General features: G+C 42.7%; 1 protein-coding gene and 1 long non-coding RNA gene across 5 annotated transcripts in view; one reads left to right on the top strand and one right to left on the bottom strand.

Moving 5' to 3' along the window:
* Positions 1-19,960, top strand: part of LOC127368435 (uncharacterized) — a 180,533-nt gene extending 160,573 nt beyond the window's left edge. The window contains exon 2 of the long non-coding RNA XR_007885818.1: positions 19,744-19,960. This is a non-coding gene — a long non-coding RNA (uncharacterized LOC127368435). The remainder of the gene's footprint in view (positions 1-19,743) is intronic.
* Positions 1-25,729, bottom strand: part of pex7 (peroxisomal biogenesis factor 7) — a 40,935-nt gene that overhangs the window by 10,320 nt on the left and 4,886 nt on the right. For 3 of the 4 annotated variants that reach the window (XR_007885667.1, XR_007885666.1, XM_051409224.1), the window contains 8 exons: positions 25,455-25,512; positions 25,089-25,239; positions 24,769-24,846; positions 24,107-24,215; positions 12,785-12,891; positions 12,242-12,355; positions 10,727-10,782; positions 1,243-1,342 (listed from right to left, as the gene is read on the bottom strand). Coding sequence is in view for 2 of the 4 variants with exons in the window: in XM_051409224.1 (XP_051265184.1) it covers positions 1,243-1,342; positions 10,727-10,782; positions 12,242-12,355; positions 12,785-12,891; positions 24,107-24,215; positions 24,769-24,846; positions 25,089-25,239; positions 25,455-25,512 (773 nt within the window). In the remaining 2 variants the exon portion in view is untranslated. Of the gene's footprint in view, positions 1-1,242; positions 1,343-9,845; positions 9,996-10,726; positions 10,783-12,241; positions 12,356-12,784; positions 12,892-24,106; positions 24,216-24,768; positions 24,847-25,088; positions 25,240-25,454; positions 25,513-25,729 lie in introns of those variants that run through there. The other variant, XM_051409225.1, reaches the window with a different exon arrangement.

Consider the following 25,729-nt stretch of genomic DNA (forward strand, 5'->3'; position numbering starts at 1 on the left):
AGAGGGAGAATCTGAAATATATTTCCTTCAGGTTTCCATCCATCGTCCAAGGCTCATCTAGGTCTTGGTGGCAGCGGTCTGAAGGAGAACTCCCACGTTTTTTTCATGTTCCAAGTCTGATTTGTTTTCTCTGACGTGTTTATTGAAGTGTAATCTGCACAGGCAGCAGACCTCCAGCTGTCTGCATGCTATGAACATATTAACGATATCTATAATGATGGTTTCACTGTGGGCTCACAGAGCTGCAGTGCACAGGGAAATAATCTGGGCAGTCCCAGACTAAAGATTAGTCGACTATATAACCTGAACCTTTTCAACTGTGGAAGCTAACTCAGGGTTCCCACTCTTTTTAAGAAATCATTTTCCAGGACTTTTCCAGTAATTTGTATTAACAATACAGGACAGCACTTGCTCACAATAGTGGTCAGCGTTCTTCGCATTAGCTCGCTTTCAATGGTGCACAGCCAGTTTTTCCTCAGAAGAACGGAGATAACATTCATTTATCCATAGACCATAAATAACAGTTCAAATCAACAAAAAAATTATATTACAGAAAATCTATCTTCTAATCTATATTAGCCTTAAAAAGAAAAGTGTTTGTTGCACAATTAACATTAATCAACAACAACAAAAACATATGTAAATGTGATCATTAATAACTGTATATATGTAGATGTGACTGCAGGAAAGGAGCATTTTTTCACTTTGTATCTGTAAAGTAGAATTGGAGTGTCACAGTGTGAATTAAGGGATAAAATACAATACAAATTTTCCAGGACAACATAGTTAATTTCCAGGATATTTGAATCAATTTCCAGGTGTTTCCAAAAACTAGTCTCTAATTTTCCAGGTTTTCCAGATTAACCAGGATGCGTGGGAACCCTGCAACTGCTTACTTTTGTCTAACTAAAATTGATCGTACTTTATAAAAAATAAAAAGACATTAGCTTAAAATCATATGTGGACACTATTTAAACTCACCTGCAGAGCCTCCGAGCTATGACTCACCAGGTAATGTGTTTTTTGCCATTATCATTTATAAGTTTGGATGTGAAATGACGCAGGCAGGACGCTGTTTTGACCTTTAGAGCTGCAGACTGGACAAAGTTCTGCCATCATTTCAACAGTGTGGACATTCCAGACAACATCGCAGATTTTACGTTATCCAATGAGCTGGTTGAGTAAAATAAGACACAAACAGCAGCACTGTTGAACAGCCCTGCCAGGACGGGTGTGTGTTACCTGGTTGGGGACATGCAGGTTGAAGTCGAGTCCGCAGACAAACTCTGAGTGATGCTCCACAGTGTCCAGAAGAGGCTGGGTCCTACTGTAATCCCAGAACCTGCACACACACAAACACATACTTTCATTTAACGGCACAAAACTGACCCAAACAAGTACAGGATGGAAAAACTTTATTTACTGAGAACATTCTGAGCACACCCTGTTTGAGCTGAAATCTTGAGAAGAAAGATGGCAGAGAGCTCAGAATTTACTTTTACCGGTGGTGAAATTACAGCAACTGTTTTCACCCAAAAGGGGGCGGGCTTGACACAAGGCCAAAGTACCCAGATGGGCTGCTCTCAGTTATGCGTGAGTGAGATTTAATGAAGAAAATAAGGGAGGATGATGAGTAAGAGGAAGGGAAGCAGAGAGACGCAGACAGAGAAAGGGTTTTATAGACATAAAGAGGAAGGGATGTAAAAAAGACAGCAATCTAGGGAATGAGATTAAGAAAAATAAAGATGAATAAGAGCTAAAAGAGAAAAGAGAGCGAGGGAGACGAGAGGCCAATAAAACACTGCCTCCAGACTTCAGGCAGCAGCGGCCAATCAGACTAATTGAAAGACTGTTTCTCTTCCTGGTCTTGACAGAGTGGCGTTTGTGTGTGTGTGTGTGTGTGTGTGTGTGTGTGTGTGTGTGTGTGTGTGTGTGTGTGTGTGTGTGTGTGTGTGCCAAAGCCCTGACGCAGCAAACACTCCCTCCAGACTCATCCACTTTGCAAATGTAATTAAATCATTTTCAGAGGGAACACTGCAGCTCCCATTGGCCTCCATTAGGGCCTGAATTAATACTGAACACACGCACACACACGCACACACACACACACACACACACACACACACACACACACACACACACACACACACACACACACACTCAGTGAGCGATGGGTGTCTGGGGACAGTCGCGCATTCAGAGATATTATATATTGAGTGAGTTGTTAGTGTAAATCACTGCTCACGCTCACTTTGCCCGTGTGTACATCTGAGAGTGTGTGTGACTGACGATCGTTCCTAATGAGCACACTGAGACTTTGGCACTGATCGATAACTCCAACTGTCGAACAATGAACACAAACTTTCTCTCACACTCACAGGAAGTTGAGAAGGCAGTAAACAATGTTTTAGAGTGCAGTTCGGCCTCATTGCGGTTAAATGCGGCGGCACTTTGAGATGATTGAACTTCACTTATGGGAAGTCAGGATGAGAAAAGACAAGAACCAAAAAGAACCTAAAAGAACCTAAAAGAAACAGGATTCAGTGGCAGGTACAGCCTTCTCTCTTCTTCTTCTCTGAGTTAATTTAAAGTACATCAGGTGACTGACAGTTCTATTTTCAACCACAAACCCTTCCTACACCTGACTGATCCAATGCTCTCCTCTGAAGGACTCTTTCAGTCTGGACCAACTTGGCGGATGTTCAGTTATATCTACTACAATCACTTCAATAGTTACTTTAAAACTCATTCATTCATATGCGATGAGAACATTGACTTATATCTATATTCTGTCACTTTAAATATGTGAGTATGTACAACCTCGCTGAATGGGGTTCGCTCATTCACAAATATATGCAGGAAGTGACCGTCGCACACATCCATCACCCATAGTGCACAGCGATACGTCTGCAGCGTAATGAAGTGCAGTGGCAGTAAAAAATCTCAACGGCAATGAATGTATTTCTGTCACAGCGCTCCCATTCAGAGCATTAAGGGGCAGGAGTAATAATCCTGCAGCTAACAGCCACTGTAGCCTTGATTAGCTTCATAAAATGAGCCACAGCAATGATTCACTGCTGACTGCAGTCAGTCGGCTCAACACAGTTCAACAGTGTCGATAAAAAGCAGCAGCAGAGGTAAGATTTCTTCTCATTTACATTCCTGGAAATCATCTCACAACCCTTGTGGGGGTGCAGAGCTCCAGGTTCAGGATCACTGGTATTCAGATCACTGGTTGAAAGAAGAGCAACTGAACAACTGGTCCATTAATGACTGACGTTAACACCAGTGACTTCATTGGAGCCTTTGACTTGAAAATACACAAAACTTTCCCCCGAGCACAAAGATCTTACAGACTGTTATTTATAAAGTTTTTATCAATTTTAACAGAAACATCAGTTTACAGCTCTAAAACCAAATTTAAGTGAGGAGTACAGTTCATCTTTAATACTGTAGTTAACAGGATATCTTTGGACAAAACAAGATTGAATCCGTCACCTTGACTCTATGAAGTTATAATGGAAAATGACAAAACCAGAAACTGATAATGGAGAAAACTGTCTGCAGAGGAATTGATAATGGAAGTAATATTATAATAATATTATAATAATAATGAAAGACTTCCCAAAACAGGATGATTTAAAAATGCAGGAAATGTTGAAAAGGCATTTGTGTTTAGTGGAGGAGAAAGTCTCATGACGCAGGTGTCACACTCATGTGTGATTCAGATTATAGGTTTAGATGACGTGTGTGTGTGTGTGTGTGTGTGTGTGTGTGTGTGTGTGTGTGTGTGTGTGTGTATAAGACAGTTAGACAAATACACCATGTTATTTGTATAAATGAGGCCTGCGCTGTCTTTTGTCCAGAGTTTCCCCGGTAGGTCATTATCTAGCTCCTATTGTGTTTCATTCTGTGGAAGCGTCCATTCACCTGTCAGCTCTGTGTGTGCCTCACTATTACTACCAAACTCATTAGGCCACAGCGAATACACAGAAACAGAGAGGAGGGCGGACACAGGAGGATACGAGGACAGAGACAAAGCCACTAAACATTTACAATAAGAGAGAGAAGTGACAGAAGACAACAAAAAGAAATGTAAAGAGAGTGATTTGATCCTCCATTGATGCTTTTAATCTAAACAGGAAATTAAAGTTAGGAGTTGCACAGCGAGACTGCTGTGAACCAAAGAGCAGTTTATCTAAAGCAAACATGAGACATCAAACCTGCTGTCAGAGAACGAATATGTGACCTCAGATACTGAGTATCACCAGCTCTGGTGAGCACGGCCTTACCCGGCAGCTCACAGGTATTTTCCCCAAAAAGTCATGAAATAATTGTCTAATAACTACTTCGATGCCCCAAAACCCCTCTAGCAAGTTCAGGTTCTGGACTTTGGTATTTCTAAAACCCTGCGTACAGCGATGCTGCGTCTCTTTTTAGACACGTAGCTAGCTTAACGCTAAGACAACAGCACTGAAAATGTCCTTGTTCAAAAGGGCAAAAGAATTAGGGTTACGTTGTCTTTCGGGTTAGGGTTGTGCTAAATGTTGGTCCAATTCAGGCCCTGCAAGGATGGATATCTGAGGTCTTTAAGGACATTATTCTTCCATAAAGACATGAGAAGACAGAACTTTTCAAACATCGGGGAACCGTCTCTGTTCTCTGTTCAAGCACCAAAAAAACTAATAACTTTTGTATAATTGGAATAAATGAAAGTATATTGGTGTGTGTCTCTGAGTGTTTCTTTGTTGTATTTAGTTTTATGGGCTATTTGTGCTGTGGGTCAAGAAATGTGAGTTTCTCCTGAAACAGCTAACTGCTGAATGGCGACAAAAATCAGAAAGGTCTGAGGAGAAATCGTAAATAACAGAACTGACAATGTATGACAATAAACATCTGGAGTTATTCTTTAAAGAGGGATGGCGGCGTCAAGACTGTGACTAAACAAAGAGGGAAGAATGAGGGGCGTGCTGAGCGGAAATGAGGTATTAAAGAGTATTAATAGAACTGTGTGTGTACATGTGGCTATAGAGGAGTGTGTGCTCAGATGTATTTGCACTGAGGGCTTTGTTCTGTGTGTGTGCAGGTGGATTAGATCGGCATTCGTACGTGTTGCAACCAGTGTGTGGACACACAGGAAGGCCTATAGAGGCAGGTGTGTGTGAGCACAGTTTACACAAACACCAACAGGTGGACGCTCAGATTGAATACATCTTCACATCGACAAATCTGGATGATGGACAGCGTTTCAGCGAGGTTTACTGGGACCGGAGACATCTAAACATGTTGTTAACATTTAGGACTTTACATCAGGACAAAATGTTTCTGAAGGATCAAAAAACTTTGAATCATTGGTCTACTTTACTATAATATATGTAACATGAAATCAGTGTGGAAGCTCCATAATCAGGCATTACAGTGAGTTTTACATTATTTTTAGAAGAGCTTTTTTTAAACTGATTGTACAAAAGCTAAAATCTGCAGAGAGGCTGCGGATCAACAGACGACGAAGAGACTAACGGCTAACGATAACGGAGACGAGTCCTCCATTAATGAGGTGATTAGAGCCTCCTGCAGTCAGCCATGATCGATGCTGAGAGGGTTCACACATACATGACACACACACACACACACACACACACACACACACACACACACACACACACACACTCAATCTCAAGCTGCAGTTGAATAGGTGGTAATTGGCTTGATAATGTGTTTTTTCATTTATTTAACACAGAACAAACCTATGTGTTGTTGCTACGGAGGAAAGCACGCACGCACGCACACACACACACACACACACACACACACACACACACACACCCGTCCCATTCACAGTGTTTCAATAAGATAACATCGGATGAGGTAAACCCACTGAAACCGTGTTATCACAGCAGTAATGAATGGATTAAGGATAATTCAATTAGTTAAGTTAATAAAGGAGACAGAGTGTTAGATTAAATTAAAGATACAGGAACTTTTTAGTGTTTGAAGAAAGTTGCTCTGCACCGACAGGATCTGGTTTTTCTGATGAAACCTGCTGAGAATGAGTCGTCGAGGCTTCAGGTTTCACATCATTAACATTCAGCTTCAGGGCAGCTTGTGTAAGCGAACAGTTCTTACTCCTGATTCTCCACCAGCTCGTCTCTCACTGTGTCTCCACCAGCTTGTTCCACCAGCTCGTCTCTCACTGTGTCTCCACCAGCTTGTTCCACCAGCTCGTCTCTCACTGTGTCTCCACCAGCTCGTCTCTCACTGTGTCTCCACCAGTTCGTCTCTCACTGTGTCTCCACCAGCTCGTCTCTCACTGTGTCTCCACCAGCTTGTTCCACCAGTTCGTCTCTCACTGTGTCTCCACCAGCTCGTCTCTCACTGTGTCTCCACCAGCTTGTTCCACCAGCTCGTCTCTCACTGTGTCTCCACCAGCTCGTCTCTCACTGTGTCTCCACCAGTTCTTACTCCTGATTCTCCACCAGCTCGTCTCTCACTGTGTCTCCACCAGCTTGTTCCACCAGCTCGTCTCTCACTGTGTCTCCACCAGCTTGTTCCACCAGCTCGTCTCTCACTGTGTCTCCACCAGCTCGTCTCTCACTGTGTCTCCACCAGTTCGTCTCTCACTGTGTCTCCACCAGCTCGTCTCTCACTGTGTCTCCACCAGCTTGTTCCACCAGTTCGTCTCTCACTGTGTCTCCACCAGCTCGTCTCTCACTGTGTCTCCACCAGCTTGTTCCACCAGCTCGTCTCTCACTGTGTCTCCACCAGCTCGTCTCTCACTGTGTCTCCACCAGTTCGTCTCTCACTGTGTCTCCACCAGCTCGTCTCTCACTGTGTCTCCACCAGCTTGTTCCACCAGCTCGTCTCTCACTGTGTCTCCACCAGCTTGTTCCACCAGCTCGTCTCTCACTGTGTCTCCACTAGCTTGTTTCACCAGCTTGTCTCTCACTGTGTCTCCACCAGCTCATCTCTCACTGTGTCTGCCTGCTGTTTGCTCTGCTACGGCGTGTTCATCTGACATATGCAGCACAACCAAAAGTACGAGCTGAAAGAGGCTAAAGGTCAGGTGGTAGCAGGAAGAGCGAGAAAGTCCCCGTGTGGAGGTGGTGGATAGACTTTAACCCAGGAAGCCGCTGTTTGTGTCTCGTGTGAAACCAAAAGTAAAACTTGTGGCGTACGTTAAAGACATCAGCTACGTTACTTAAGTTACGTTTTTTTCATGTCACCTCACAGCCGTAATGTCATTTTGTCCTAACGCTAACCAAACAGCGACTCTTTCATGGCATAAACTGTATTTAGTTGTTTATACTCCAGACTCAGTCCTGACTCAGGGATCAGCTGTGAATGTGCGTCAGTGAGAATACAGCAAAACATAGCCATGAATCCTTTCTATGCATAAGTGTTTTATTAGCAGTGTTTTTACTTTGTTTACAGCCTCCAGGTTTCTTCTTCCTGGAAAACTAAAATAAACGCACTTTGGTCCTTTTTGATTATGGTTATTATTATTATTATTATTATTATTGCAAAAAGCAGTTTTATAGCAGCTGAAGGCAAAGTAGACCAGAATGATGTGTATGTGTGTGTGTGTGTGTGTGTATGTGTGTGTGTGTGTGTGTGTGTGTGAGAGTGAGTGAGTGCGTGCAGTCTATAATGAAACCAGTACTCAGCATAGAGTATTTGAGCCAATGAAAGCACGGATCAATGAAACACAAGGTTTGGCACAGAGCCAGCTCTCACCACATCTATCTTTCATCCCTCCGTCTTTACCGTCGGCATTTCACGCACTCTCTCTCTCTCTCTCTCTCTCTCTCTATCGTTCGACATTAACACCTAACACTTCTTTCAGCATCACTCCTGTTATCTTACCACCAGAGCTGTATCATCAGCAGCAGAAGTTGAATTCATTTTGAAATCAGATTTTTGTTATTCGTCCTACGCTGGTACAACTGATCCTGCAGCCTGCACTGTATGCAGTGAAGCTGACAGGGAAGGTACAGTAAGTGTACGTACCTCAGATACATAAGACCAACCAGCAGGATAAATGCATTAAACTTTACAGCCACAGGTTCCCTGAATTCCCTGCACCTTCTAACATAGGCCACGCCCATCTCCACCTGGAACAATAAAATATATAAAACCTACGTTTCCTCCTCCTATAAGAAGTGAGTCTGCACTGTGCTCGTACAACCTGTGGACTCTCACACAGCGACTCAGATCGCGTCTCTAGACCTGCAAAAAAACTGTCATCACTCCATGGAAGGTCAACGATAAAGCTTATTTTCATTATTGATTGATCTGTCAGTCCATAAAATACAGAACTGTTCTCATCACATTTTCCAGAGCCCAAGGTGTCGTCTTTAAATTGCTTATTTTTCTAAAGCTATTAAACGTACACTGATGAAAAACAGATAAACTCAGCCGGGGTTGGGACCTGCTGAATAGTAATTCATTGGATACTTTTGGATTACTGCAAAGTCAAACTTTGAAAATATTTATACTAAAATAAGAAAACCTGACTTACACAAATATTAGTTTTTCTCTTCAAACATTTTAAACTCAACATTTTCAATAAGAATAATGTGCATTTAGAATATGATAATGTTCATCTTCCATTTTTAATTTGAATAAAAAAAGAATAAAATCTAAATTATCCATAAATTATTTCTAAAGAACAGATATTAGTTACAGGTCCAGTGAAGGATTTATTGTATCGGTGTAGTTGGTAACTCGCTCACTTCACCTTCCTCTTCCAATCACATCGGAGAAACTACGGTGGCTGTGACACACACAGCAAACGCAAACGCCTCTTTCTATAGAAACATGGTCAAACATGGCAGACTCTGCCAGAAGAGGAACCGCTCCCTCTGTAGATAAAAACGTCTCATTCTTCCTTATTTCCAGGGGATTAAACACTAATGAAAACATACCTATGAATATTATATTCAGTTTCTGACAACAGATCCTCCTCAATGTTAAATACTGGAGCTTTAAGAGGAGCCGGCTAACGTACGGTCATACACAGTAGAAAATATTCTGCATTTAGAATTGGTCGAATCAGATTATCCTCATCAACCATATGCTGGAATAAATGTTTATGAGTTTCTGTTAATCAAAAATGTAATTAACTCCATTAATCTTCTTTAAAGAAAATGTTTAAATGAAATACAATCAAATGTGGAGAGATGGTGGAGAGCTGGGCTGGCACAGTTAGGGGTTCATGTCCTTGGCAGTGCCCAGGAGGAACTGGCACCTCTCCGGCTACCAGTCCACACTCCACACTGTGGTCTGTGTCTCACTTTTTAAGTATTTTGTTTTCACAATACAAATAAAAATTACAAAATGAAGTCAGTGCCACTTAAATTTAATAAAGCTGCTTCATCAAGAACCTTTTTGAACTTAATAAAATAAATATTTTATAATAATACTGAGTTTGTGTTAAACTTTTCGCTGTAATCTGTTTCAGTAGAGTTAAAAAAAATTATATCATTACAGACTGAGCTGCTGCCACTCTGTTAATGTAACTGTAATCTAATTACACATCTGTTCAAGTGTAATCTGAGTTTATTATAGCTATTATTTTTATATAAAGCAGCAAATACTCACATTTAATAATACTGGCTGGTTTAGACTCAAACGACAGATATGGATATCAGCTCATTATTGTAGCGCCGCTCAATAGAGATTTCTAAAGAACTGTAGGCCGCCCTGTCCTCCTTCATCTCCGTACATCTAATCCCATCTGTAAATGTATTTATCAGCAGTTTTTAAAGAGACTTTATGTGAAACCTCCAGAAACTCATGAACACTGTTGGAGAGAACCATTACTAAGCAGCATATTCTCACACTCAGAGGCAGTCTTGCATGCTCGATATTACAGATTTTATTAACTGAACCTCTGCAGCTCGTCTCCATCTCACACACCAGTTAACTTTATCACACATTATCACAGCGTCCTTCCTCATTAGCAGCTCCAGGACGACACCATCCATTCACTGGGGCTGGTAATTGAAAGAAAGGGTACATAAGCAGAAAGACGACTCCACATCCACAGTCTCTAACCTCCAGAAAAAAGTGGGTGTCAAACAGTCAAACAGGGCATTTGCTGTTTTTCTCTCTATTACATTAATGTCAAATTAATATCTTTGTGTTTGGGACAGTTTGTCTCATAGAAGAAGCCGTTTAAAGACGTCATTTGGACATTTTTCACTACTTTCTGACATTCACACAACTATGGTTCACTGTAACAATGATTCTACACTGACACTATTAACTCTAATTAAACTTAATAAATGAATTAATACTCCCACCTTGTAGGAGCAGATTATTTCCTGTGAATAATCATCAGAGACGAGTTTTCAGGATATTGTTAGGAACTTTTTATACAATTCTGTCTGTTTTATGTCATATTTATTTTTTTTGCAACCTAAACTTTAAAAAAAATACAATTGAATTTAGTTTTCTTCTGGGTTCCCACTCTTTTAAAGAAATCCCAGTACAGGACAGCACTGCACACAGTCAACGTTTAATGGACGCTCAGCGTTAGATCACTTGGCTGATTTCGACCCCTCGTGGGGGTCCAGGTTGGGAAACACTGATTTACAGTAAGTGCAAAGAAAACTTTATTTAAAGAACTTTTATCAAACAAAGTTCTTTATATTTAGGACAAGATATAACATATATGACTATCAGGACATCGGTACACTAGCAGAGGAGAAAGAGTGGATCTTACCTGACAGTGAAGTCGTACGAGCAGGACGCCAACAGAGTCTTACTGAACGGAGAAAACTGCAGGGATACAAACGCACTGTAATCAGGATCAAATGTTCTTTATTTCTGCATTTCAACACATGAGGGTCACTATATTTACTTCATATCCATGAACGCAGTGAAGGATTTATTTAGTTGTGGTGGGAACCCCATTGAATGTGTGGGACTCCTCAGTAACACTTTGATCTATTCAGAGCTGGTTTCATGTTGTACTGGAGTCTGTTTCTGGAGGCCCCCCCCGCTTGTAAAAAGGTGTGAATGTTTCTTTCCATCTGAGTGAGAAGGGCTTGAGGCAGGTGGAGCAGTGAGGGGATTGTGCCGACACACACAGAGTCCACAGAGAGTCATTTCACCGACTGTTGGCTAAGCTCTCCTAAATTAATTTATTCCTTCATTTGTTCCCCCTCTCTGCGTCTGCCAGTTTCACCTTCCTTATCAGAGTGTGAGCCTCGTTTAACACCGTCCTCTCTTTCTCTCTTTCTCTCTGTACTTTAATATTTTCAGCTGCTTTATCCGCAGCGTCAGCAGAAGTCATTTGTAACCAAACAGCAACAAACAGAACAGAGTGAGCGGCTGAGAGGATGAAGAATAGAATCATCAGAGAAAACTGCTTTTAACACTGTTTTCTTCATTTTCACTCTTTTTCCTTTAATATGTTTATAATCTCTCTTTGTATCCATCTGAATCAGTTTAAATGTATTTTCACAAGTATGCCGTCCCCTCCCTCCCCCCTTCCTGTCTCTCTTCAGCTGTCACTGTCCAGTAAAGGCAGTAAAAGCCCAACAATATATAAAAAACTACTAAAATAAGACAACAACAACAACAACAAAACCCTAAAAAACTCAAACTGACAGCTGGGTGAAAGTGTGTCTCTACTCTTCTGCTGATGGTGAATCCTCTCTCCCCCCTTTCCCCTCTCTCTGCTCCCTCCACTGCTTACACTACATAATCAATACAGGCTGACAGATCTGCAGCACGGACAAAACACACACACACACACACACACACACACACACACACACACACACACACACACACCCTCAGTTTTAAAGTGAGTCCTCCCGATCGATTAGTGACACCTGTCCTGCAAAACACAGAGTGAGCGAGTTGTTTCCTCGACTGGGTGAACTCAGGTGAGTGTGTGTTTGTACAACGTGTGTGTGTGTATTGATGACGTCTGTGTGTGTGTGTGTGTGTGTGTGTGTGTGTGTGACATGTGTCTAATCTGAGTAAGTGCGATGTGTTCAGGGTCTCCTCTGCAGCTGTCTTTCCTCACACACTCTCTAATATGTGTGTGTGTGTGTGTGGGGGGGGATCTTATTAGGTCCATTTATGTGGGTGTTTTGATGCTGTCAGACTCTGAATCTCTGACACACACACACACACACTTAGTGTTACAAGTGTGTGTGTGTGTGTGTGTGTGTGTGTGTTTGTGTTTATGTATGTCGTGTGTGTGTGTGTGTGTGTGCGTGCGTACCTTGACTCTGCGGATGGCGTAGGTGTGGCCTTGCAGTTGATTGACAGGCTGTCTGACGTTCCTCAGGTCCCACACACACACGCTGCAGTCGACTGATCCTGTGGCCACGATGTTCTACACACACACACACACACACACACACACACACACACACACACACACACACACACACACACACACACACACACCAATTCACAGTTATTAATAAAATATCTGTGATAATATTATCTTCCTATCATTAGAACTAATCTGTAGATTATATAGGAAGAATAAAGCTGCTTTTTAACAAACATAAAGCTAAAATAAAGGTTGTTGAATGAATTATTCATATATATTATATTATATCCGTCCCTGCAGGATTATTTTGGGATCATTGTGGAATTAAATGTCTGATGTCTCACAGATGTTTTGCAGCTAAATGTTAGGCAAAAAACGATCTAAAGATATTGTGATAATCAATAACTGGCTTTAAGGTGGACTGAACTTGATTGTCTGGTATCTTAAATACTCAGGGATAAAAACAGAAGGAATGTGGGCGGTTACCTGGTCATATTTGCACCAATCACAGCTGAGGACTTCAGCCTTGTGCGCTGGGACGGCCAATCGACACGCTGCGCTCTTCACATCCCAAATCCTGAGCGTCCCGTCACCTGAAAGCAGAGATACAGCAGAGATTTACCCAGAATGCTCAGTACAAGCACAGCCCGTACTGGTGAGCTCTGTTCAGGGTTTGATGGCGCTGTAACTTTAGTTTTAGAGGAAGTAGAGACAGATCTGTTATTTTAGGTATCGTCTTACCATCAGTTTGGTTTTAATTAGTTATTTAAAGATATAAAAGGGGCTTTCAGGGGGAGGCCTGCTCGCCACTGAGTCGGCCGGGCGGCACCAAATGACGTCACCGGTGCGAAATGTCAGCAGCCGTATTTGGGGTGTTTTGGCTTCATAACACTAGATTTATTAATTAGTCATTAATGAGCCACCTGAGCTGCTTTAGAGGAAGAGAGAGCGAGTTATAGAAACAACCAGAGAGAGAGAGAGAGAGAGAGAGAGAGAGAGAGAGAGAGAGAGAGAGAGAGAGGAATATAACTGAGTGTGTGTGTATTAGTAGAAGTTATTCCCTTATGAACCACAGTCCTCATTTCAGGGACCACTTCATTATGGCATCAACCCAACAGTGTGTGTGTGTGTGTGTGTGTGTGTGTGTGTGTGTGTGTGTGTGTGTGCGTGTGGTTGAGGGTCTGCCAACACACTGCGACAATCATAAAGCAGAACCTTTACTCTAAGTTCTCCTCCCTTCTCTCCTCTTCCTCATTCATTTCACACCCTGCAGTCTCTGCGTCCGACCGGCGGCCTCTCAGTGGGATTCAGACCAACAACCTCTGAAACACTGACTGCACCTGACTGAGAGTTAACACTGGAATTAAGAGAATAAACCTCTTAAAAGTATCAATAAAACCAAATATAACCAACTAACTGAATGAATTACTGATTTAAGAGTGTGTGATTGTTACCTCTGTATCTGATATTCTTTATGCTAACAGGCAGCACACAGAAACTTTTACAAACAGTGTGAATGTGCTTCTAGTGACTGTGGAAGCTCCAGCTGACTTTATTTATATTTGAATAATTATTGTGATAATACCACTTTTGCCATATTGTCTTTAAGATGCTGTTTGAGTTTCATCCAGCTGACATGAACTGTTGCTCTCCTTCAGGGAACAGAAGTCATGGTTTAACATTTAGTGTTGGCCTTTATTGGTTTGTAATACTGACGCTCGTGTGGTCCAAAGAACAGTGAGGAAGGATGAAAGTCAGCGAGCTGCCAAATAAAGAAATGAGTTTAATAGGATTACGTGAGCAGGACTCGGAGACAACGCCACCTAAAGTCCCTCCGAGGCTAACGCGACTAAAGTGTGAACAACCCGCTCACTGTTAGCTGCAGATTAAAGAGAGAGCTTCACCTCCCGTTTACTGACCAGCAGATTAATCCTCCCCCTCACTATTTCCTCCTCATCCTCTCCTCCTCCTCTTTAATCCCAGCCACACTCTCTTCCAGACCACATCCTCCCGCCCTTTATCGATTCTTCTCTTAACTCTTCACATCTGTCTTTTTATTTATTCCTCTTCCTCCCTCACACACACTCCACCTCACAGCCACGCGTGGAAGCTGCTCTGGCAGAGAGAGAGAGAGGGAGAGAGAGAGAGTGTGTGTGTGTGACTGTGTGTGTGTGTGTGTGTGTGTGTGTGTGTGTGTGTGTGTGTGTGTGTGTGTGTGTGTGTGTGCTTTCTGCAGCACATTAGAGGTTGACTTCTGTAAAAGGGTCTCGCTCTATTACACCTGGTATCTCTGCTGTATCAGCAAGTTCAGCCAACACACACACACACACACACACACACACACACACACACACACACACACACACACACACACACACACACACACACACACACACACACACACACACACACACAGACACATACACACACTCACACACACACACACACACACACACACACACACACACACACACACACACACACACACTCACAGTCGCAGTCACACACACACACACACACACACACACACACACACACACACACAGTCACAGTCACACACACACACACACACACACACACACACACACACACACACACACACTCACACACTCACACACACACACACTCACACACTCACACACACACACAGACACACACACACTCACACTCACAGTCACACACACACACAGTCACACACACACACACACACACACACACACACACACAGTCACACACACACACACAGACACATAAACACAGACACAGACACACACACACACACACACACAGTCACACACACACACACACACACACAGACACACACACACTCACACTCACAGTCACACACACACACACACACACACACACACACACACACACACACACACACACACACACACACACACACACACACACAGTCACAGTCACACACACACACACACACACACACTCACACACTCACACACACACACACACAGTCACACACACACACACACACACACACACACACACACACACACACACAAAGTCACAGTCACACACACACACACACACACACTCACACACACACACACACACACACACACAATCACACACACACAGTCACACACACACAGTCACACACTCACACACACACTCACACACTCACACAATCACACACACACAGTCACACACACACAGTCACACACACACACACACACACACACACACACACACACACACACACACACACACACACACACAATCACACACACACAGTCACACACACACACACACACACACACACACACACACACACACACACACACACACACACACACACACACACACACACTCCAAGAATCATCCAGGTGAGTTTCTTTCAGTTTCTTTGTGTTTTTATATAAAATCTAAACTAAATGTGACGCGTGCTGACGTCAGCATGAACTAACTGATTTCAACCAATGACATCGTGACATTCACCCGTCAATCAATCTGCAGAGCGAAGATTCATTAGTTAGCTGGCTAGCTAACAGCACGGCTAGCAAACACCTGAGCGTACCTGCTGCAGTTAGAGCACAGTCCCACCTTCCCAGTAAACCCTGGCTGCTGTCACTGGGACCATCTCAGCCAAAGCTGCCTTAAAGTAAATGAATACATTCATCAGAGACACTACACTCTGCTTTTCATTCACAATATCTGTCAGTCTAACCACTTATGCAGTAAAATCTTTTCATACCAGAATCCATTTCATATATGGGAGAGCTTGAAGAATATAAAAACATTGGGTGCCTTCCCACTAGCCTCATGAATGTTACTCACAAACATTCGATTCAACAGTCGGATTCCATTCCGATTTTTCACAATGCTGTTAAACACCTCTCAACCAGCTACATCTCCTTTAAAACTGTCGACGGCTGAACACCTGATGTGACTCTGAGCGGGAACGCTTCACTGATTGGCTCACATTGATCGTTCAGACCAATCAAGTGCAACCGTCATCATTTGGACTGCAGCACAGACTGGTATAGTTACTCTGTTACTGTAACATGACCAAAGACACTGCGGGACAAACATCTGGAAGATGTGCAAAATCCATAAAATTGCTGATATGAACTTTATTTGTCACAAAATGCAGGTGGAGGTGGAAAAGTTCCTGTGGTCAAAAACAGCCGACTCCTTCCTCTTCAAGCTAATCCCTCCGCGGGTCGTACTCCTCTCACCCTCCATGCACAGGTCTCTGAAGGCATCTAAAAATATCTTTCACTCAGTTTTCAGTGGAGGCTGACTGTGATGGCAGAGGGCGAGTGGGTGACCGTAGCGAAAGCTGCCTTCTGATTGTTTTTATTGCCTGATGGAGCTGAGATCAGCCACCTCCAGAGCGTATCTGTAAAGCCACCGCTACCGCAGCAGAGGCTGCAAACAAACAGCTGGTTGGTGTCTTCCAGCGAGGCGAGCTGGCAGAGCGCCCACGCTCTGCAACAAGCAGAGGAATTACATGCAGACTAAAGACATCGTGCTTCTTTTATTCAGAGATTATTTCACTGCAGCTTTCACTTTATCTGCGTTAAAGTCTGTGAACGGTGACAGAAAACATGAGTGGTGGCAGGAGACAACGACAGAGGATGTTGGTTCAGAGGAATTTTATCTTTTATCAAAAAAATGACATCGTTATTTTAAAAAGTGTAGCTTAAACTATCAAAATACTACAATTCTAAATGACAATACTTAAAGAAGGTTGCTGAAATGTAATTGAAAATAAGTTTTACTTAATAATTGGTAACATAAACATTTATTGGACCAACCTCCATTTTGGTCAGTGCAGTCTAAAGACCTTCATGATGAAGGCCGCAGCACACCACGATGCACGGACCGCGAGGGCCCGTTTGTCACTGCTGCAGCTTTAAATCACATTAATAATTGAATTATAATTAATTATAAGGATTAAAGTTATGTATAATTAAGGGCGTGGCTGTTTTCAGTAACCAGGCTTTACTCAGCCCCACCACACTGAGTTTGACAACCGCTCTACAGAAACCTGTAGGGGACGTCACGGAGACTACGGCCTGTTTTTCCAACAAGGTTTCATGACTTGAAAAGAGAAAGAGTAAAGAGAGTTGAGTAGTTTACTGAAGCTCTGATTTGTTGCGGAGCTGAGACTCCCTGGCTGGCACCAGGGACGACACTGGAGGAGATCTGGAGGGCAGACTGAAGCTCTCCTCTCCTGCTGATGCCGGAGGTGCTGATCTCATGTGGCAGTGAAGCAAATCGAGGGGATGGAGAGAGGATGAGAGGAGTGAGAAGAAGAGGAGGAGAAACATGAGAAGATGTGAGGAGGAGAGGCAGCGAGGAGCATGGGAAGCCCCGATAAGCTTATCGAAATGAGACGCCATCTGCCCCCCTGCCTTCCCCCATATCTCTCTCTCTGTTTCTCACTTCCTCTTCAAAGCCGGTGGTGGCGGTAGCCTCTCAACCCCTCTGCTGCAGAGTGCCACCAGCGGGGACGCCTCCACTGGGAGATAAGGCAGCGATTCTCCACCCTGCGCTAATGCTAGCTAGAGTTGTTTGACAACTCATTATCATCCATCCACTCATCCATCCATCCACTCATCCATCCATCCGTGTAGCACCAGAATAACACATCAGCTCTGCGACGTTTGTTAGTTTTATTCTCTGATATTTAGTCTAAAAACTCGATCTTTGTCTCTCTGTTTACAGTGATTATGTAAAACCTCTGGAGGCCGCGCTGGAGGGAACGGTGACATCTCATTTCTGTTTGAGCTTTAACATGAGAGTTTACAAACTGCTTAACAGGCAGTAACACACCGACTCATGTAACACACACGTAGACTGTATGTGTAGATTTATGCAAAGAACTGTCAGTTAAATGTTATTAAACTGAGTTCTTTCTGTTTTTCTTTCAGGGTCCAAACGGACTCATCTGCCATTACACACAAAAAATACACATATACACATTTTATTATCCTTGTTACTGATTCTATTTGTTATTTCTGCCCACTTTCTTAATCTATTTTATTAAGTTTTTAGTATAGCCTTTATTAAATACTATCGTTACAACTGTAAAATTGATTGTGTTGTATTTTATTGTCATTTTTATGTTATATTCTATTTTTAAATCTAGGTTATTCCATTTTTATTCCATTGTGTCTTATGATCGGTCAGTCTTTGAACTGTATGAAAGGTGTTTTACCAATAATGTTTGGTTTATTGATAGATGACATTTATTAGTAATTAGTTACAGTACTAGTTAGTGGTGAAAGTAATAATATTACTGTAATGTTATTACTGCACTGAAACCGAGATGCTCTGAAGTCTTTATTTCTTCAGCAAGCTCAGGTTGAGTCTTACACTTCATTTCTGTCTAACCTTTGTCTGCCTTCACTGTAGACCTCTGCGGCTTTACAGCAGCTCCTCTGAGACACTGAAGGAAACCAGCAATTTCAAGACGGACCAACAAAAGGTCGATTTCCTTTCCGGTTTACTTACAGTCGGTGATCACCTGTGTCCTCACACAGAGACAAACATTCACTTTGGTCCCCTCTCTGCTCTTTATTAATGCTTCGCTCAAAGGCACTACGTCTGGGTCAGTCTGGGGAATATCTCTATCTCCCCCTGGTGGCTGAGCGGGTGTACAGTGGCAGAGCTTCAGTCTCTGATCAGCAGCCTCGTCCTGCATTATAACAACCACAGAGCTCACAGAACAGTGAGGAGGAAGTACATATATATAAGACAGGAAGAGAATGAAATAAAAAGTACCGAAAATACCAGGAAGACTCATCTCTGATCAATATTCATCATTTCAGCTGCTGGTGTTACTGGGAAACTGTGTGTGTGTGTGTGTGTGTGTGTGTGTGTGTGTGTGTGTGTGTGTGTGTGTGTGTGTGTGTGGTTTAAACATCTGGCTCCAGGTGTTTGTTGTTCCTGGAAGAACTGAACAGTACATGTTGTGCTAAAGTTTCCCCGAGGACAGAGATAACACACGCACACGCACCACACACACACACACACACACACACACACACACACACACACACACAGCCTTTGTCTCTGATGGATGCCTGCTATCAATTATTTAACCAGACTCTACCTGCTATCACTGAACAAACACACACACACACACACACACACACACACACACTGTCCATCTGTTAATTGTGTGTGTGTGTGTGTGTGTGTGTGTGTGTGTTTCAGTGTTCTGCAAAACATCATTTGGCTGACAAGCACTTTACTTTGTGACACACACACACACACACACACACACACACACACACACACACACACACACACACACACACACTCAGCTCAACTCAGAGGTAGAGAGTGTGAAGGATTTAGTGACATCTAGTGGTGAAGTTTCAGACTGCAACTAACTGAATACCACTCGGGAATGAGAACAGGCTGTGAAGTGTGTAGGAGAAACTACAGTGTCCAACTCTTCCTCACAGGTTAGTTAATGACAGACAGTCAGTGAGTGTGTCTGTGTCCAACTCTTCCTCACAGGTTAGTTAATGACAGACAGTCAGTGAGTGTGTCTGTGTCCAACTCTTCCTCACAGGTTAGTTAATGATGTTACTGAGTCAATGTGAGCAGATTGTGTCTGTAGACTGAAGAGAATCAGAGTCTCTCTGATGGTGGAAATAAAGGTTTTACTTCCTTAAAACAGCCGTTTTTTGAATGGAGTTTGGTGTGACAGTGTGGAGCAGAGGGGATTTGAAACTTAATAATTCCAATAAACTGAGCTGACCTACCTTCTAATAATGAACCTTGTAAACAGCAGAAAGTAACAGGAAGTGGAGATAAACCCTCCTGTTTTCTTCTTCTGTGGTAGTAAAAGGTAGATTAATGAACACAAACATTAGTTTCCAGTTAATAAAGAGTCTGAACCACAGGAACAGGGACAGACCACAGAAATATGAGAGTCAGTAAGGTAGCTGTATATTTAAGGACTAATCAATAAGTATTTCTGTATATTTCATACATTTCATTACAGCCTAACTGTCTGCACTGCTGGCTGTAGGATCTAAGCTCCTAATAGCTAAAAGGTGATATGGTTATTCTGTGGTTATTCTGTGGTTATTCTAGTTATTCTGTGGTTATTCTGTGGTTATTCTGTGGTTATTCTGTGGTTATTATAGTTATTCTGTGGTTATTCTGTGGTTATTATAGTTATTCTGTGGTTATTCTGTGGTTATTATGGTTATTATGGTTATTCTGTGGTTATTATAGTTATTCTGTGGTTATTCTGTGGTTATTATGGTTATTATGGTTATTTATGGTTATTCTGTGGTTATTATAGTTATTCTGTGGTTATTCTGTGGTTATTATGGTTATTATGGTTATTCTGTGGTTATTCTGTGGTTATTATGGTTATTCTGTGGTTATTATGGTTATTATGGTTATTCTGTGGTTATTATGGTTATCCTGTGGTTATTCTGTGGTTATTCTGTGGTTATTCTGTGGTTATTATAGTTATTCTGTGGTTATTCTGTGGTTATTATGGTTATTATGGTTATTCTGTGGTTATTATGGTTATTCTGTGGTTATTCTGTGGTTATTATAGTTATTCTGTGGTTATTCTGTGGTTATTATAGTTATTCTGTGGTTATTCTGTGGTTATTATGGTTATTATGGTTATTCTGTGGTTATTCTGTGGTGCTGCAGCGGTGTCTGGCTGAGCTGCAGGTCAGATGTGAACATGCAGCTGTTAACGTCAGTCCACAGTAACGGCTCCATGATGGAGGTCAGTGCTCAGTAAGTCATTTAGCTGCAGAGCTCCACCGGAGGACTTATCTGATCTAACGAGCTCTGTGTTTCTGCTCCGAAGCTCAACAAACAACACCTGACCTCTGAATTCTGCAATTAAATTAGCCTTCGATTGGGCACCCGGTTAGCTCAGTGGGTAGAGGTGGCCACCCACGTACCGAGGCTGAGTCCTTGCTGCAGCGGCCTAGGGTTCGAATCCGACCTGCGGCCCTTTGCTGCGTGTCATCCCCTCTCTCTCTCTGCCCCCCTTTCCTGTCTGTCTTCAGCTGTCAACAATAATAAAAGGCAATAAAAAAATGAGCCTTCGATTTCAAATAGGTATCAGTATTTACATCTTTAGTGACCTGATGTAGCAGCTTCTTGTTGTTCAGTCTGTATCTCCATTATTCTGTTTATTTTCCTTTTTAACAGACTGTTTCATCTGTTAAGTGATTGTTGGTGTTGAATTGTCCGTATTTACAACATGAGACACTAATATGGACTATTAAAACAGTTTCAGTCATTTGAAAAGATCCTCTCTGTTTTATTGAACTAAAATAGAGATTAATTAATAATTATGTGCAGCGCTAACTGAAAACTGAACTTAGATATGTGCTAGGCTAATCTATGTTGCTAAGTAGCTAGCTATAAGTTATAAAATAAATAGAAATAGGGTTGATATATACTGCCACACTGTATGAAAGGCTTCATTTTTACATTGAGATTTCTTTATTTAAATGTAATTGTAGTGAAACTGCCCCAGTTTGAACGAACTCTCTTATTTCTGTCACATGGTCCAACCAACAGGAACCCGAGCAGCTCAACATTAACTCTCACTACACGTCCTCTCGCTCTCACGAACCAATGAACCAGAACTCATTAGCCCACTAGTTTCACAGACTTGATGCTGAACTGACTCCGGCTGCTCTACAGTCTGTTTCAGCAGCAGCTGGCTCCGCCCCTCTGATAACGGTAGAGAGCGCTCCCACACAGACGGGAACAGAGCCGCTCTCCCTCCGGGGACAAACTCATACACCTCATTGTCTTCTGACTGAAACCAACTTCTAATACCTCCCTCCCTACAGAGCGAGAGGAGGAGAGGAGGAGAGGAGGAGGAGCTCCCTCCCTACAGAGCGAGAGGAGGAGAGGGAGGAGCTCCCTCCCTACAGAGCGAGAGGAGGAGAGGAGGAGAGGAGGAGGAGCTGCCTCCCTACAGAGCGAGAGGAGGAGAGGAGGAGAGGAGGAGGAGCTGCCTCCCTACAGAGCGAGAGGAGGAGCTGCCTCCCTACAGAGCGAGAGGAGGAGCTGCCTCCCTACAGAGCGAGAGGAGAGGAGGGGAGGAGGAGCTGCCTCCCTACAGAGCGAGAGGAGGAGAGGAGGAGGAGCTCCCTCCCTACAGAGCGAGAGGAGGAGAGGAGGAGAGGGAGGAGCTGCCTCCCTACAGAGCGAGAGGAGGAGAGGAGGAGGAGCTGCCTCCCTACAGAGTGAGAGGAGAGGAGGAAGAGGAGGAGCTCCCTCCCTACAGAGTGAGAGGAGGAGAGGAGGAGAGGAGGAGCTCCCTCCCTACAGAGCGAGAGGAGGAGAGGAGGAGGAGGAGGAGAGGAGGAGCTCCCTCCCCTACAGAGCGAGAGGGAGGAGAGGAGGAGAGGAGGAGGAGCTGCCTCCCTACAGAGCGAGAGGAGGAGAGGAGGAGAGGAGGAGCTGCCTCCCTACAGAGCGAGAGGAGGAGAGGAGGAGAGGAGGAGGAGCTGCCTCCCTACAGAGCGAGAGGAGGAGAGGAGGAGAGGAGGAGGAGCTGCCTCCCTACAGAGCGAGAAGAGAGGAGGAGAGGAGGAGAGGAGGAGAGGAGGAAGAGCTGCCTCCCTACAGAGCGAGAGGAGGAGAGGAGGAGGAGCTGCCTCCCTACAGAGCGAGTGGAGAGTCACTGAAGTTGTTAACTTGCAGACAGTAATGGGCTAGTTACTTATTTAATGCATTACTCCCTGTAAACAGTAATTAGTTACACTGCGAGTTACTTATTTAATGCATTACTCCCTGTAAACAGTAATTAGTTACACTGCGAGTTACTTATTTAATGCATTACTCCCTGTAAACGGTAATTAGTTACACTGCGAGTTACTTATTTAATGTATTACTCCCTGTAAACAGTAATTAGTTACACTGCGAGTTACTTATTTAATGCATTACTCCCTGTAAACAGTAATTAGTTACACTCCGAGTTACTTATTTAATATATTACCCCTGTAAACAGTAATTAGTTACACTGCTAGTTACTTATTTAATGTATTACTCCCTGTAAACAGTAATTAGTTACACTGCGAGTTACTTATTTAATGTATTACTCCCTGTAAACAGTAATTAGTTACACTGCTAGTTACTTATTTAATGTATTACTCCCTGTAAACAGTAATTAGTTACACTGCTAGTTACTTATTTAATATATTACTCCCTGTAAACAGTAATTAGTTACACTGCTAGTTACTTATTTAATGTATTACTCCCTGTAAACAGTAATTAGTTACACTGCGAGTTACTTATTTAATGTATTACTCCCTGTAAACAGTAATTAGTTACACTGCTAGTTACTTATTTAATGTATTACTCCCTGTAAACAGTAATTAGTTACACTGCTAGTTACTTATTTAATGTATTACTCCCTGTAAACAGTAATTAGTTACACTGGGAGTTACTTATTTAAGGTATTACTCCCTGTAAACAGTAATTAGTTACACTGCGAGTTACTTATTTAGGTATTACTCCCTGTAAACAGTAATTAGTTACACTGCGAGTTACTTATTTAATGTATTACTCCCTGTAAACAGTAATTAGTTACACTGCGAGTTACTTATTTAATGTATTACCCCTGTAAACAGTAATTAGTTACACTCGAGTTACTTATTTAATGTATTACTCCCTGTAAACAGTAATTAGTTACACTGCTAGTTACTTATTTAATCTATTACTCCCTGTAAACAGTAATTAGTTACACTGCGAGTTACTTATTTAATGAACCAATGATCAGAAAGTCTCTACAACCTCTGCACTGTGTGACCTGTGCTGGCTCACCTGACGCTGAAGCAAAGCATCCTGGGATGTGAGGGGACCAAATGGTGCTGTAGACGACCCCTTCATGACCCCTGAGTGTGGTCAGAGAGCGGCTGAGAGCGGGGTCCCACTGCGAGGACACACAACAACAACACACATGAAGACCCACAACAACAACAACAACAACACATGAAGACACAACAACAACAACAACAACACAAACACATGAAGACACAACAACAACAACACACACACATGAAGACACAACAACAACAACAACAACAACACAAACACATGAAGACACAACAACAACAATACAACATGAAGACACAACACAACAACAACAACAACACACATGAAGACACGCAACAACAACAACAACAACAACAAAACACATGAAGACACAACAACAACAACAACAACAACACAAACACATGAAGACACAACAACAACAACACACATGAAGACACAACAACAACAACAACAACACAAACACATGAAGACAACAACAACAACACACACACATGAAGACACAACAACAACAACAACAACAACACAAACACATGAAGACACAACAACAACAATACACATGAAGACACAACACAACAACAACAACAACAACAACACATGAAGACACGCAACAACAACAACAACAACAACACAGACACACACAGTGAACTCACCACTTTAGAGCTCTGATCCCACGATCCAGAGACGATGAGGTTCTCTCCTCTGGTCTGACTCCAGTCCACAGAGTACACCTACACACACACACACACACACACACACACACACACACACACACACACACACACACACACACACACACACACACACACAGACACACACACACACACACACACACACAGACACACATACACGCCACACACAGATCAATAAACAGTTTTCAATGTGTGTGTGTCTGTGTGTGTGTGTGTGTGTGTGTGTTTTACCTCCTGTGTGTGTGTGTGTGTGTGTGTGTGTGTGTGTGTGTGTGTTTTACCTCCTGTGTGTGTTCTTTGGCCACTCTCAGCGGAGCGCTGTGATTGGCTGTGTCCCACAGCTGCAAGCTGCCGTCCCCGCCCCCGGCGACCATGAGATGCTCGTTGGATTCGCTCCACGCTACATCGAACAGACCGTCACTCCACTCCCAGCTGACACACACACACACACACACACACACACACACAGAAAACTCTTCATTGAGCTGAATTTAACTCTGTACTTTATATTAGCTGAAATATCTTATTAAGACAAAGTTAAATAGATTTTAGATTCTAGAGCAAACAGCAGGAAAATGATTCAATAAAAAAGAAGAAATGGAGAAAGAAGAACTAGAAGTGAAAGATATTAAAGAAAGAGACTTTACCTCCTCACCAGAGTGACTCCAGTCTCAGTCTGATCCAGGACCAGCAGAGTGCCACAGCCTACAAACACATTACACTGCTTCATGTGGTCACATTCTTCATTCATTCATTCACAGAAACCAAAAAGCAACATAAAGTGTTTCAGTTTAATATTCTTCTAAAGATCTTGGATCCAGTTCCTGACCGACCACATTCATTAAGCTCTGATGAATCTCTGTTTATCTCTTCTGGCTGTGTGTCAACTCTAATATGGCAGAGACAGTGTGAGTCTCCTGGT

This window comes from Dicentrarchus labrax, unplaced genomic scaffold (assembly GCF_905237075.1).
Source record: "Dicentrarchus labrax unplaced genomic scaffold, dlabrax2021, whole genome shotgun sequence".
In the NCBI taxonomy this organism is placed as follows: Eukaryota; Metazoa; Chordata; class Actinopteri; family Moronidae; genus Dicentrarchus; species Dicentrarchus labrax.